General features: G+C 38.8%; 1 protein-coding gene and 1 long non-coding RNA gene across 5 annotated transcripts in view; both read left to right on the top strand.

The window, feature by feature from the left end:
• SRBD1 (S1 RNA binding domain 1) overlaps positions 1-7121 on the top strand; it is a 189748-nt gene extending 182627 nt beyond the window's left edge. The window contains exons 20-21 of the mRNA XM_038551198.1: positions 2511-2695; positions 6225-7121. Coding sequence (XP_038407126.1) covers positions 2511-2695; positions 6225-6514 — 475 coding nt within the window. The 3' untranslated portion in view covers positions 6515-7121. The remainder of the gene's footprint in view (positions 1-2510; positions 2696-6224) is intronic.
• Positions 7122-10448: 3327 nt separating this feature from the next.
• LOC111097728 overlaps positions 10449-16182 on the top strand; it is a 181561-nt gene continuing 175827 nt past the window's right edge. Inside the window, exons 1-3 of one of the 4 annotated variants that reach the window (XR_005365842.1) lie at positions 10449-11070; positions 11997-12079; positions 12928-13086. This is a non-coding gene — a long non-coding RNA (uncharacterized LOC111097728). The remainder of the gene's footprint in view (positions 11071-11996; positions 12080-12927; positions 13087-16182) is intronic. The other 3 variants (XR_005365841.1, XR_005365849.1, XR_005365846.1) reach the window with 3 other exon arrangements.

Raw genomic sequence — 16182 nt, 5'->3', positions numbered from 1 at the left:
ATTGAGTGATTGCCAGGTCTAAGACATTGTTTCCTATAATTTACAGTTGAATGTATTTGAAATCCAATAAGGGAGAGGTCAATCTGAATGCTATTCCCAGTTTATTTTATAGTCTCTCTTCCATTTTTGTTCGCTCTTTTCCTTTTTCTGCAATCCTGTTGTAACTTTAAGAAAGTTTTCAAAATAAAGTAACATTTGACTTTGTTCCATAGTCATTTAAAAATAGAGTTGATCAATATGAAGTGTTAGCTAGGAGCATAATTTGGTACTTTTTTATTGATTTCAGTTACCAGTGTCCTCAGGCTTGTGTGTGTGAGAATGAAAATGATATATGAAATATGCACCCAGGTTAAACAGACCAATTTTCTTCTTACATTTGCAACCACCATAAACAGAATTCTTTGATGGAAGTGACTTTGGTAGCAGTCTCTCTCTTTCTCTCTCCCTTTCTCTCTCTCTCTCTCTCTCTCTCTCTCTCTCTTTCAGACACACACACACACACACACACACACACACACACACACACACACACCAAATACAACCCTAAGACTCCAAGCAGCCTCCTGAGCCAGTGTTTTTGTTATTGAGGCCAAGACTTATACAGTGCTTGGAAGTATATGGAATTTTCTGCCATTTAGTTAACTTTCATTAATTATAAATTGCCAATCAAGGTTATAGATTTACCCCATGAATATGCTTTGGCATTTTAATAATTGATTGTAAGCCAGAATCTTGAGGATTTGAAAGATGTTCTACTAAATAACTGGTTGCAGACCAATCAAGCCAAGAGGATAAATACCAGGGAAGCCTGCCCAGCAGGGCATGCATTATTCAGAAAGTTGTGCAGAGAAGTTGGCTGTGGGCAGAAGTTGTCATGTGTCATGTCTCCCATCAGTCAGAGCTTCAGCAGCTGTTCCCTGTCACCAGGGCCCTTATGTGCTACTGCTTTTCCAATGGCAGTAACAGATACTGCCTGCTTCTCTCGTGGGCTGGGGAAGCCTGGACACAGACTTACATTGTATATCTCATTGGCCCACCAGTTTGGATAGAAGCTCATTTCCAAAAAGAGAGACAAGGGACCAATTCCTTGGTCTTTCATTGGACCACTAACCAATATATATTCTCAAGAGAATTAGTTAGATTTTGGAGTATCTATCTGTTTTTGATGAAAAATACAGCTATGGGATATAGGAAGATTGTACATTTGAACCCAAAAAGATGCCCTAAATGAGAGATGAGAGAGCTTTCTCCACCAGATGCCAGATTATCAGTACTGCATGATCACTAAAGAGGCTTTGGTTGAACACAACAATACAAAAAAAGACTGGAAATGACAAACATTCCTTTTGTGATAATGCAGCAGCCTGCCAAATGGAATACATTCCAGTTTTGATGATGGACAAGCCTCCAACAATTTCCTTTTTCCCTTATATTCCAGAGACATCCTTAGAGGAAAGGATTTGAGGGCATTAGTATCACTATCTGTCTGATTACTGTGTTGACATTTTTAAAGTGCCATTAATCATAGGAAATGGAACTTAATGATGTCGAAAAATACACAGCCAAGAACTATCAAGAAAGTAAGCTACAGCCCAATATTCAGATGAAATTGAAGAGGGAAATGGCTTAACCCTTCATTTTTTTCTTAATTAACTTATTACTGAACTCCAAAGCTAAGTAATTGAGAGGCAGCAAGCAAAGGAAATGGTAAACATAGCAAGGGGAAATTGAGAAAGGCAGATATTTTTATATTATAAATATTACAGCAATAATATATATAGTATATAAAAATAATATTCACTTCAATATTATGTAATTGAGGTCTTATTTGTTCTTACTCCTTCCATTTTGTAACACAGTTACTTTTTCTTTTTTATATCCCCTCCCATATTTTTCCTGTGGACTCTGAGTACTTAATGTACTTGATATAATTTAATCCATGTGAAGCTTGCCTGTCCATAGAATTTGAGAATTAATAGTCATCATGGGTACCCAAAAGTAAAAAGCAGTGATATGATACATGAATAACAAATTTTCATTTGTCAAAAGCTGAAGGTGCTTACCGGATATTTTACTGGATTTTGGTATCATTAGTTCATTGTTTGCCTGTTAGCTAACTTAAATTCAAATGAGTATTTCTACCTCAAATTTAGGAAACATCAGGTAAACATAGGTATCCTTATTTATAAAATATGTATGACACTAAACTCTAACGAACATTACATTGTAAAGCATTTCTGATGCTGATTTTGAGAAGGAGCTTGATTGGAAAATAGCACAGGAACCTACATCTATCCTCTCCTTTCTTTTCCAGGACACGACAGTCATTACAGGCTGAGACACATAGTAGATTTTCAGTCAAGACCGATTGATTGGTTGATTGATGATATATGGATCTGAGATGAATGAATTTTAGGGTGACCTATATAAGGAGATTAGAAAATCAGTAATACTATTAATAAGTGCTGGGCCTTTTTTTTTTTTTTTTTTTTTTTTTTTTGCCCCTGCAGGTTTTTGTCATTCTTCAGAGGGACTCTGTGTGAGATTGGAAAGCCTGAAATGGAACAAAAAATAAATTCATTCCTTGAAAAGGACGGAATAGAGAAAATTGCAGAAAGTTTGCAAACAACAGTTCACACCTTACAGGTCATCATAGATGGTCTCAGCCAGCCTGAGAGCTTTGACTTTCGAACAGGTAAATAATTGAATTTAAATAATAGCATCATCTTTCACCTACATAGCTCACATTATCTTCTATTGCCCTCACAACAAACCTCTGCCATAGGCAAAACTGGTATTATTCTCTATTCTGTACATGTGAAAACTAAAGCACAGTGCTCTTTCTTCAAAGTCACTGTGTTTGGTTAGTATCCTGAGCCAAAGCTAGAAGCCAGCTCTCCCAACTCCTTGTCCCATGCTTATTTTCTATCATGTTAGACTAAGTGCATCATACATTGGCTGCCGTGAGGATGGAGGCACACATTTTTCATGATCCTTTTGTAAGCTGTTCTTATCTTGTAGGAGCCAGAAGTCCAAGGTATTTGGTTAATAAACTAAAAAGTGAATCTTTTTCCTAAATTGCAACCTTCCAAGCTCCTGGATTCTGTGTCAGTGAACACACTGAACAAATAAGATACTATCTCTCCATTGATTTTCCTTCTAATTAAAAGAACTCTTAGCTTTCAGCATAGGTAGATGGTGAGGGAAGTATGACAGCCATAGTTGTTGAGAGCAATGACCCCATGAAAAAGAACTAAGGTATTGAGTAACCCTCGCCTAAGGAAATTTGAATAGGAAGCTCTGAGATTTAAATGAATCTGCACTTGTCTCATAACCAGTTTTATGATACATGTTTAGGGCTTGGTTCTTTTCATTCTCATTTAGGCTCTGTTGAGGGAGTTAGACATGCTTCTTTGAAAAGGTTTAAAGGAGTTTAGAAATATACCCAGTAAGGGACACCTGGCTGACTCAGAAGAGCATGGGACTCTTGATCTCAGATTTGTAAGTTTGAGTCCCATGTTGGGTGTAGAAATTACTGAAAAAATAAATAAACTTAAAAAAAAAAAAAACACCTGATAAGTTCATTATACTACTTCTCAACTTTTCTGTAAGTCAGAAATTAATTTTTTTTAAAGTTGAAGAAAAAATACACAATAAGATAACAAAAATGTAGCAGTAGGAGTCTCCAGGGTGGTCCATCCAAAGTGGATGTTTCAGTAGACCCATCCACTTCTATTTGGAGGCCTGGTACCCTTGTATATGAATTCCTTGGGTATTTTAGCAGAATACTAAGGAGAGCAATAGATATCAAACAAGGTGAGATATAAGGCTGGTATGCCTAGGACCACCGCATTAGAAGATTGGTAAATATGCTGTCTCTAGCTCCAGGCCTCCTGTATTGGGTTTTCTTGTCCATCTTCGCTTTTCTCTCTTGGTGTTGATTGCTCCATTATCCCAGTTATAATGTAGATTCAGAACGAAGATCAACATTCAGATTATATGGTTCAGTTAAACAACCAACTGCTAAGTAGAGGTCCTCACTTTGTCATGCCCTTAGTGAGCAGAAACACAGATGCACCTGGCTCTGGACCGAGCTTACCAGTTACTGCAGTGTTTATCAGTGTGATAAGTGAAATTTCAAATAAGTGTCTAAACTCACTTTGGAACTGACCTTTGCCCTAGTGTAAGTCACAATTTTCAAAATATTTGAAAGCTTTTATTTTAATACTAAAAATATCCCCAAGGGGTAAGGCAGACAGTCATACTTTTGAAGAGGCAGATAGTATTATGGATGTTTCCTCATTACAGTATTTATAAATGTTACATCTTTTCTCCGTTTTCTCAGAAGCATTTCCTTCCTTGATGCCTCTTTCTTTCCCATGAACTCATCCTGTCTCTTTTCTCAGTGACAAGATCAATTCTATTTTATTAACACTCTGGTTGCTAGTTAGTTTCTATAATTGGGTTCGTCAGAAGCAGCCTAATGATGGCAGACTGAATATATAGCCTTGGCAATCAAAGTGTTAAAGTTTGCCTGGTACATGGAGGATTTTCTGATTTCTCAGTGGCCCAGGCTGTCTTCAGGAACATGTTAAGTAGTTCCTGACTCTGATTTTCCATGCAAAATTAAACTAAGCAGCTGATCAGGAACCCTTGGGGAATCTGTAGCAGCTGGACCTCTGTAAGAAAAAAGAATTTCCAAACATAAAAACAATGCCTATGAGACCTCAGAGACCATCCTACCTCTGCCCTGATCAATGACTTAGTTTCAGTTTGCTTTGACACAGTCTTTGCCCATTGGAATATTACATTACAACAGGTTTCTTGCTTTTGGAATCCACTACTTCTGTGTCAGGGAAAATTCTACAGAATCAATTCCAGTTTTCACATATTCCTTTTTTATGAGGAAAATGAGATTTGAGGTTTAAGGAGGGGTTTTTGTTTTGTTTTATAGGAAAAAGGTGAATTCAGAAAAAATAAAAAACAAAAAAACTTGATTTCAGGATGGTTGGACTGGGGGAGGGGAACCAAGAGGTGGCCAGTTGTTAGTACAACTGTAAAGGATAGCTTTAACAAGTAATCAGGATCAAGCCAACAGCTGTGGAGGAAAAGGAAGTGGGATGGGTGGAGGGAAAATGAGGCCTTAGTAAAAGGAGATCCAAGCATAGAATGTTCTTTGTTATTAGAATCAACATTCAGTAATCCTAGGAAAGGGGGCCAAGAAGAGCATGGGAAAATGGAATCCACAGATAACCCAGAAGCCCCATTTAAACTATTAGTTCTACCCTTCTCCCTTATAAAACCTTTGTTGTTGGTTTTGTTTTGTTTTTACTAGAGCCATGATTCCTTGGCATGCTTTATACCCACTTTGGGCGGCATGGTGTTCATGAACAGAGAAATGTACACTGAGGCCAAGAAGAAAAGAGGGCTATAAGGAACTTGAGAGTAGGATCTGCGTGTCCTCATCTTTGTATCTCTAGCACCCAGCGGAGTGCCTGGACAGGAGATCATACTAGAGGCTAATAAATGTTTGATGAATTGAACTGAAAGAGGAGAAAGAAGATTAGGTACTGGCTGATCTGGGTTTCTGAGCCATAGATAATCAAGAACGTATTAAGTTTTGATTGGACAAGTAAATTCAAAATGAATAGAAATTGACTCCTGAATTCCAAATTTGTGGAGGGAAATGAGGAGAACACTTTAATTTCATCCATATTCGACAAAATGTTAATGTACTATCACCTTTAAACAGTTTGAGAATTCAGGTACTGGGGGGTTGGGTGGGGGAATCTTCCAATCTTCTGTCTTTAAAGGTCTTACTTTCTCAGTGTTTGTGATTTGGCCTTATATATTCATTATGCAAAGATATTTTCTCATCACCTCTTCATAAAGAGGAAAGTTAAGACTCTGCTCTTCTCATTCTTTATGTATAGTGCTAATGTTTGCATGCTAGCAAGATACAGTTTGAGGAGAAAGTGTGAGTAAATTTTCTTGTATTGTTCCTACTATGTGAATGCTGCTTCTCCAATTAAGATGCATTGTCTCTGAAGGCAAGCCTCGGTTTTAGCTTTTTTTAACGTCCCCTCTCAATGCTGACTAGTGGTCCCGGCACATAACTGATACGTAGTAAATATTTATTTACTAATGTATATTAGTACATGATACAGGTCCAGGAGATATAGTACATACTATTTACACTATCTTTTCTTCCCTTTTTCTTGTAGATTTTGATAAACCAGATTTCAAGAGAAGCATTGTCTGCTTGGAAGACCTGCAGGTTGGGACTGTTCTTACAGGCAAAGTTGAGAATGCCACTCTGTTTGGAATTTTTGTAGATATAGGAGTGGGGAGATCAGGGCTGATTCCCATACGAAATGTAACAGAAGCAAAACTTTCTAAAACAAAGAAGAGAAGGAGTCTTGGCCTAGGCCCTGGAGAAAGAGTAGAAGTCCAAGTACTCAACATTGACATCCCCCGATCTAGGATTACTCTGGACCTCATTCGGGTGTTGTGAGTGTTGCATTAAAGGTCAAACACCAATTTTATTTTTCTCATTTCTATAGATGTTTAAGAATAAGTCAGATGTTTGTGAATTCTAGGTAGTAGATGAGAAAGAATTCACTCAATATTTTGAGGTATTTTTCAAACACTTTCCTTTTCCTTCTGAGTAAATAGAAAACTAAGAGCTCAGTTACTTTTCCCCTTAAAGAAAACAGCTAATGGACATCCTTATGTCATTTTATTTAGTAATGGTTTTCTGACCCAAATTTTATTTTTTGTAGTTCATCTTTGACTCCTTTTGCATTTTGTATTATAAAGATTCTTGTTTCATTTCTACTTGCCAGCTTGCCTTGCTGGACTTGTATGGAATTGTGTTCTTGATTTGAACTGTACAATGTTTCTTGACATAGTAGGGCAGGTGGTGGTTGACTCTTCCTTTTTATAGATTTTTTTAATCAGGCCTTTTGGACTTGATTCATGATTTTCTCTTGCCAAGGAAATAAAAATATGCCTATTAGATAGATCCTGATGTGTTTGTAACCATCAAGTGAATGGCTCAAAACATCGCTGAGAAGTATATATATGTATTGATCCCTACAATAAAATTCTGTGGCTAGTGACCTTGTTTTTGTTATGTTGATTCAGTGAATGACCTAGGACTCCTTCTTGATGTGGCACATCTTCATGCAAATTTCATATAAACCAACTGTGCCTTTGGGCAAGGGGGATGCCTCTGGAAACTTGAAGAATGGCATTTGGTTTGACTTGGCTTAGGACGGGAAGCTATACTCTTTCTTAAGCAGTAGGGCTAAACTTCAGATGAGGAAAGAAATGGCCTTCCTAAAGATTGACTGTAGGTCAGGTATGAAGGGACAAGAAAAACAAGTAGATAAAGCAAGTGACTCTTAACTCTGCTTTTATTCAGGGGAGGTGGTAAGTATTAGCATGACCATTCAGGGGCAAAATTATTTAGATAGAGCCCACACTGGACTGGGGTCTTATCCATTCTGGCTGCTCTAGCTAATTTGCTTAATGGAGTCATTTGCTTGACTGAATGAATACTTGGTTTTCTCCATGTGTAATGAGTGGAAGATACTTACTAAAGAGGGTGACCAGTCCTGCTTTTTTGCCTGGGACTGTCCTAGTAAGCACTCACTGCCATAGTATAGGTTTTTAATAGTACGTCTTTTTATTCCCAAACTGCCTCATTGTGCATAATAAACTGTATGATCATCTTAGTAGTATAGTCTCTTACAAAGTGGCAAATTGGACCGTTCATTGATAGTTTTGCCTGGTAGTTTACTAAACTCAAAACTTTCAGTCTTCCAACTGGTATACATAGATCTTTTTGATGCAGTAGTTACCTTAAAAGTTGTATAACTCAAGGCTTGTTTTCCCGACAATTTCATTTCTGAAATGCTTTTCTCTCTTTTCTACTGGTCTTCAAGTGACAATGGATCTTAATGTTGTAACTTTAAGTTGATCTGCCTACTCCTTCCAGTGTTCTTCCTGGTTCATAATTTGTAGATCAGTGATGAGTAATATGCACCCAAAGAGTCTTGTTCTGAAGCCTGCAATGTAATCTCAAACAAATGCTTTTTTTAATTGAGGCATAACTGGCATATAACATTATATTAGTTTCAGGTGTACAGCCTGATTCACTACTTGTATGTATTTCAAAATGATTACCATAATAAACCTAGTTAAAATGCTTTTTGGGAAGAAACCTTCTCCTTGGCCACTTTGAATAAAAGAACCAGAGTAGCAGAAGCAGTTCCATTGGCCTGGTAGCTAAGCCCTTGTAGACACAAAGAAAACTTGATATTGCACTAGGTTGCCTGGTTTGTCCTGTCTAGCCCAAACATGGTGGAAGCTCTATAAGGCCTAGGCTGGGACAAGTGGGGCATGTCTCATTCATCTTATATTTCTAGAATGTAGCATGGCACTTGGTGATCAGAATGTTCAACTAATCCTAGTCCCTATCCTACTGATAATCCACAATGTCCTTTTGATCTGGTGTCTTTACTTCTCTGGGCCTCCTTTTCCCAAGTTTAAAGTGGGGATGATGGTAATAAAGCGCTCATTCTCTCAGAATTTATTGGTGGCCTCCTGAGTGCCAGGCATTGTGCTGGACACTGACCATGAAACTATGATGGAAAAATAGACATTATCCCTACCCTTATGGAACTTAGAGTCTATTGAGAAAAAAAGAATCATTAACTGAGAAATCACATACGAATATAAAATTAAAAGCAAGATAAATAATACGATGACAGCATGTAATAGGTTTACCTAGTCAGAAATGTCAGAAAATATTTCAGTGGGGTTTGACTGAAATGTGAAAGATGCCCGGAAGTTAACTAGGACAGCTATTTTGTTAACTTTAACAAGAGTTGTTTCTGATAAAAGGTGGGGGTGAGAGTTTAAAAGAAAATGGGAGGATTTAGATTGGGGATAGCCATTATAGATCATTTGTTCAGGAGGTTTGTAAGAGAAATAGTACAGTGGTTAGAAGGGAGAAATTGAGCCTAGAGAGCGTTTTTGTATTTTTTTTAAGAAGACATAATAGTATGTACAAGTGGAAATGAGCTAGTAAAACCGAAAATTTTGAGACAGGAGACAGAGGAGAATCACTGGAATCATAACCTTGAGTGGATGAGCCTGGGTGGAATCTAATACACAGTGACTGGTCTGAGATAGGAATACAAACAATTTGCCCCTATTAACAAAAGAAGATTGTATGGTCCCAGACATAGGTAGGAGGACATGGTGATTGAAGCTCATTGAGGGTTTCCTTGGGTTGCTTTTATTTTTCTCATTGAAATAAAAAGGAAGGTGATCATAGGAGCCTGAAAATTGGGTGTAAAGGGAGTCCGAGGTGTGAGAAGAAAGGAAAAGGAAAGAAAGAAAAAGATGAGAGTGAAAAGCCTAGGGAAATAGAATATGACTTTTCATGCAGTGTTAATGTTCCACTGCAGGGTAAGGGTCAGTCAAGTGGAGGATCAATCTTCTTGCTTATATATTTTTCTTCCACCACAGCAACTGGGTGGGGACAGGTAGAGAGGTGGATCTAATCAGGTTTGGGAGTTTGCCAAATGAGTGGACAGAAAGGTAAGGAAGTTGAGGGCATGTTGACAAATTGTTGACTATGGAATTTAAACTTTGTAAGAAGAAAAGCAAAAGTATAAGGGGAGCATGAGGGTCAGTGAAAAAGTACAGGACTAATGATTGTAGGTCCTGAAAGAGTTGGAGGAATGTTAGAGTGGGGAAAACAGAGGACATGATGGGTGAAAAGTGGTCATCAGCAGTGGGATGCTTAACTCTGAAATTACAGCTGTCAGGATGGTGGTGCTGGGTAATTACAAAGGGTAGGGAAGGATCATGGGAATAAGTAGCAGAGGTAGGCGACAAGGATAAGATTATTAGAAAAGAGGAAGACTGAGTCTTCAGGGAGGATTATGTGGATGATGATTTTAGGAGGCCATCACAGCAATGCAGGCATTAAAATAGTGGTGGCTTGGACAAGAATGTTAGTGGTAAAATGGCGAGAAGCAGTGGGATTCTGGATGTATCTGGAAGATGAAGGCAGAGCCAAACAGGATTTCCTGGTGTATTAGATATAAGATATGAGACAGACAGGAGTCTAGGATGGTTTTTGGCCTAAGGAACCAGAAGGACATTGTTACCTACTGAGGTGCAAAAGGCTGTCTTGGAGAGGTTTAGTGAAGGACTTCATTTTGGAACAGTTAAATTTGAGACCCTCATTAGAAATCCAAGCAGAGGGCAGCCCCGGTGGCCCAGCGGTTTAGCGCCACCTTCAGCCTGGGGTGTCATCCTGGAGACCCAGGATCAAGTCCCACGTCAGGCTCCCTGCATGGAGCCTGCTTCTCCCTCTGCCTGTGACTTTGCCTCTGTGTGTGTGTGTGTGTGTGTGTGTGTGTGTGTGTGTGTGTGTGTGTCTGTCATGAATAAATAAATAAAATTAAATTAAAAAAAAAAAAAAGAAATCCAAGCAGAGATGCCAAACAGGCAGTTGGCTGTTTCTGCCTAAAGTTCAGGGGGGAGGGCTGGGTGAGAGTGTCAGTCGGTACCTGGTAGCATAAAACTGTGCCCACAGCCACAAGGCTGAATAAGATCACCAGTGTGTATAAATTCTTTGAACATCCCCATAAGGGCAGGAATCTGTGTTGTTGTGGCTGATCTTGCCTCAGTGCCGATTCAGCATTCTTCCCTCCTTCTTACTAAAAGAATTCTGTTTTAAAGTGATCATAACATGACTGACAGGCACAGATGTGGCCCTGTGGTCTAGTTCTGGCCCATGAGTGTAGGCATAAGTCATGGGATGGGATTCTAGAAAGGCTAGGTGCCAGTATCATCTTTTTCTTATCCTTTGTCCTTGCCCTCCTTCCTGCTCGGAGTGTGGACAGAATGCTGAAAGTGCTGGAGGTCAGACAGTGACAAATACTCAATAGTGACTGCTGGACAGAAAGATAGAAAGTTCCTGAACCCATCTTGGCATTGTAGAGTCACACAACAGCCCTGAACTGCCTACTCTGGACTTCACATTAGGTGAGAAAAACAAAAGCTTTATTCATTTAAGCTGTTGAGGGGTCAGGGGGAGGTTATTACAACAACACACTACAAAGTATCTAGAAATAATCTAACAAGGTGCAAGATCAGTTTGATGAAAATGTATAAAACTTTACTATTGAATATAAAATAAAAGCAGAAAACATTAAGGCATACCATGTTCCTGGATTGCAAGACACAGTATTATAGAAAGATCAGTCCTCCAAAAATGATCATATATGCCTACTTTGGGCAAAACTCTATAAGTATTCTGATCAGCTTTGCTTTTGTTAGTCTGTTTATTCAGTCTGTTTATTCAAACTGAAGCCAGAAGTTAAACTTATTTGGAAGAATTTTGTGGAAAAAAGTCAAAACAATACTTTAAAAGAATAATATGAGGGAATTTGTTCTTTCCAGATATTAAAGTATAGTCCAGAGCTACCATAATTTAAACTGTATGGTTTAAACTGTATGGTTTCTAGCACAGAAAGAGGCAAACAGAAGAATGGAATGAACAGAATTCAAAATCGGTGGGGATTAATGTACGTTAAAAGTGGCTTTTCATATTAGGGCAAAATTATATTGCCATGCTACCACAAAAACAAATTACAGATGGGTTAGCCACAAAATTTAAAAGAACTACAAGCAAACATGGAAGAGCTTTATGGAATGATTGAACAGCCAAGGTTGCAGAGTACAAGAAAAAATAGAGCACAGGCCTGGAGGCCTCAGAGTTCCATTCAGAAGACATTTACTAGATGCCCAGCATGAGACCCTGTGCCAGGTGCTGGGGACAAAAGATGAATATGATATCTTTCGAGGATGTCTGCAACCATGGGGAATTGGAACTTAAACTATAGCGCAGAATATTTTAAGTTAAATATCATGGGCATTTTGAAGTTAAACCTGGCTGCTGTCTATTCCAGAATATGGTGTCATCCCATCTCATTTGAAGCCACAAGACCCTTTGGAATACTTGGTTTTCCATTAGTGGAGTGCTCATGTTGAGGTATCTATACATCTAACCCTGACCTCGGAGTTAGCACTTGTGTTAATACTGGAGATGGAAAGAAGGGACAGAATGGAAAAAACAAAAATACGTATTTAGTTAGTCTTCTCATTTTGGCTTCCTGCCTGAAATCAGTCATAATGAGTTGGATTTAAATAACAGATCGTAGAGAACTTCAGAATGACTGGGCTCATTGCCAAAGCAGCCTGTTCGACAGGAAGAGAGATATAGATTTCTTCCCACTCACTCATTTTATACGGTGAGGATGATTCTGTGCGTGGAGTCTAGGTTTATTATTTAGAGGGAGAGTAGGATAAGCAGACTCTGGTCCTGTCAGCACTAAAAATTACCTTTTTAGAAATTAAGTCTTTTCCCCAGAAAAGATTTGCTATTCTCTTAGCTCATATCAAGAATTTAAATAAGGATTATAATACCCCTGCCACCAGTATTTTTAAGGAGAAAAGTCCATCCCAGAAAAATAGAAATAATAATAATAATAATAATAATAATAATAATAATCTAAACACTACAGGGAACCCTCTCAGATACCAGAGAATTTGTTACAGCTGTATAGTCCACCCCATGTGACAGGTCAATCCTGGCAGAAAAATCTAAAGTTGAAGATGCAGTGTTGAAGGGAAAGATGGGGTGATAAAGAGAGAGCAATGGAATAGCCCAGCATTGTTTTGTCTCAAGTTTTGAGTCTTGTTTTATCTAAGTAATGATTGCAAATGTAAGTCTCCAAGTTTGTTGAAGAATTTTACAAAAGCAATCAAGTAACAGAGGGATGAATGCCTTCTACTAAAAACTTCTCACATCTGAGGAACTTTCCACCTCCTTATCACCAGGCCCACAGTAACTGGGGAGGTTTTCTGCAAGGGAGCAACTCGCCTCTGGATGTCTTTCTCTGGTCACAGTGGTGGTTCTTAGATCACTTGACATTTGCCCACCAGCTTCCCAGGTTTGAATCTCTTGGCAATGAAGAAGAAAGTGGAACCAGACCTAAGGTTTGTTCAAGTTCTTTGCTTCATAAGGTTAAAATGATTCCATGAAACTAAAACTCAGTATGCCAGTTGAGCCAAATTCGGTGTAATTTGCTGCATGGGTAACCCAAACCACTAAATTTCTAGTAAATCAATAACCTCACTTTACCTGTAATGGTACCCTCAAGGAACGTCTAAAGGTATTTTGGTCATTTTCTTTTAACTTGATTTTCATTATTTTTCCCAGTTGAAAAAGTAATACAAATAGTGTAAAAAATACAAATAATGAAATATAAAGGTTGGAAAACAAAATCCCCTGTAATTTGAGAAGTAGCCCCTTTTTAATTTTTTTCCTCAACCCTTTTTCTACACATAGACTTTTTCATGTATAAATGTTTTTAACAAATCAGGATATATTGTACCTGGGCAGCCCAGGTGGCTCAGTGGTTTAGTGCCACCTTCGGCCCAGGTCGTGATCCTGAAGACCTTGGATCAAGTCCCATGTCAGGCACCCTGCATGGAGCCTGCTTCTCCCTCTGCCTGTGTCTCTACCTCTCTCTCTGTGTGTGTGTGTGTGTGTCTCTCATGAATAAATAAATTAAAAATAAATAAATATATATATATATATTGTACCTATTCTCTTTGTAATATAGCATGTACATCTTCTAATGTCAGTACCTTCATATCTACCTTGATATGTTTCATCATATGTTATGTAAGTCATCTCCAACAGTTCTGTTTGCAAACACCATAGCGCATTGTTCCAGTGTTAGTGCTCTTTCCAAAAGCACGTTTATGCACGTTTCATTGTTAATAGCTATTATGAAAAACCCCATAAAGGTAAATATTATGTTATGAAACTTTTGTTTTGGTGTATGTGTCTTGTGTTGCTGCTAGGTTAAGATGTAAAATTCATTCTTTATTGTGGGTTGAGATACTTTTTTAAAGTATGAAAACTGAGGCTCAAAGGCACCTTTCTCTATGGAGAAGTCCCTTCTGCCTCCCCCAAACTGAGCGTGTTTCCTCCCACCACAGAGCCTTTCATTGTGCCCAGAACAGCCTTCCTTTGCCCTCATCCCGCCCCTTTGGATGTCACCCCAGATAGTATTTTCTCAGAAAGGACTTACTCAACTCCCAGACTAAATCAAATTCCCTTTTATAGGCTCTCCTTGCACCATGTAACTTTCCTTCACTTCTACACACAGTTTAGGACTATCCATTTATGTATATGATAACAGCATCTAACTAATATCTTCTCTACAGATTGGAAACTCCACAAGGACAGCAACCTTGAATTCCCACCGCTATCCATGGTATTGGAACCTCACCCCCCTTTTATTTGTTCCTTACATCCTCAGATTATTATACCCAGACCTTATTACCATTGATTATCCATTATTTACCTCGATTCCTCCAGATAGAGTGTTTGGCCTCAGTCTCTGCATTAGCTCAGGTTCTCTAGAAAACAGCCTGAGAAAAAACTTATGTACTCATGCTTTATTGGGGTTTACATTCCCAAGTCAGGAAGAGCAAGGGAAAGTAAGTCCAGGTAGTGGGAAAGCAAAATAAGGTTTTGCATACAGCCTCATAATAAAACACTACCAGTGACCAGGTTGTCTTTGAAGAAGTTTTATGGAATTGCAGTGGCTCAGATGGTGGAAGAGTGGAAGGAAGGTAGCAAAGAGAGGGAGTTTATGTGCTTTCTCCTTCCTATCTCCTGTTTCTCACGGGTCACAGGTGATCCTACCAAGCATGGATTCCCCCATGCTTCCAGGTTGCCTACTGTGGGCAGTTGGTAAGGAAGTAGGTCCGGTTGGGTCAGACCTTTGTGTTGGAGCTACTTTGGATCCCATTGCAACAGGTGTGATAGAGGCCACATTGAATTCTGTTCCTTATCTCTGCTTCTCCAGCAAACAACAGTAACTGCAGTAACAGGCAGCCTTCTTACGGAGTCTCTGGCTGAGGATGAGGGTAGGAGTCACTGAGTGAGGCTGGATGAATCTGGGAGCCTCATAAAGAAGCCCACTATAGCCTCTGGAGCATTAGAATTGAGGTTCTTCCAAACTTTGTTTACTAGCTACCTCATGAATGCCCACCATTCCTCCTTTTCCCCTCAGTTATTCCTTGCTCCTATTCTGTACTTGTGTAACTAAATGCTAACTCTTGTAAAAGATGAAGAAATAGAGGTTTTTCAATACCTAGGTTACCCAGTGCTGCTATAAATTATGAGGCTGGGGCTGGTTTGCTTGAGAGCTGGTTAGACAGCTGGGTTAGAGTTGAGTAGAGTCTCTGCTTAGTATTCTTAGAGATGTAGCGGGGAGGGAACTAATCTAAGCAGAGAGTGCACTACCATTAAAAAAGGAAATTAGAAATTCAGAGCAGTGAGATCTCTGTGCCTCATGGAGAGTTTGGCTCCTGTGTGATTGATACTGGAAGCTGTTGGAGTTGAAAATGGACATGAGTCAGGGGCCAAGAAAACTAAAACTGACAATTAATTGGCCCTTAACCCATCACATCTTTCAAAGAGGAAAACATAACCCTCCATGTCCCACCTCATCCCCAAGATAAAAACATCAAAAACCCTAGGAGAGGATATGCAAAACCAGACTATGTATGTCTAATTTGACAAAGGGTTATTTAAAAATAAATTGCTCAAGGCAAAGCACAGATGAAGAGAGTTCCTTTGGGCTTTGGCCAACTCTTCACTAACACAGTCTGCTGGCCCCAGTGAATAGAGCCGGAACCAAAGAAAATAGTCTGAAATCACAAATTCGCCTCCAGAAACTTTATCTTGGTCTTGTTTGGGTTTGGGTTTTGCTAACAGCTTTATTGAGATATTATTCACCATTTAAGGGGACAAGTCAATGGTTTCCATAGAGTTCTAAACCATCATGATAAGTTTTAGAACATTTTCATTACCCCAACAAGAAACCTTGTTTTTCTACATCCTCATCACCGCTTGTTCTTCATCTGTATTTTTTTTATTATAGCCATCTTAATGGTTGTAAAGTGGTTTCACAGGGTGGTTTTAGTTTGCATTTCCTTCATGGATAATAACACTGAGCATCTTTTCATGTGCTTATTGGCATTTGTAGATCTTCTTTGAAGAAATGTCTATTC

This window comes from Canis lupus, chromosome 10 (genome assembly GCF_011100685.1).
Source record: "Canis lupus familiaris isolate Mischka breed German Shepherd chromosome 10, alternate assembly UU_Cfam_GSD_1.0, whole genome shotgun sequence".
In the NCBI taxonomy this organism is placed as follows: Eukaryota; Metazoa; Chordata; class Mammalia; order Carnivora; family Canidae; genus Canis; species Canis lupus.
This window is presented reverse-complemented; position numbering and strand designations above follow the sequence as displayed.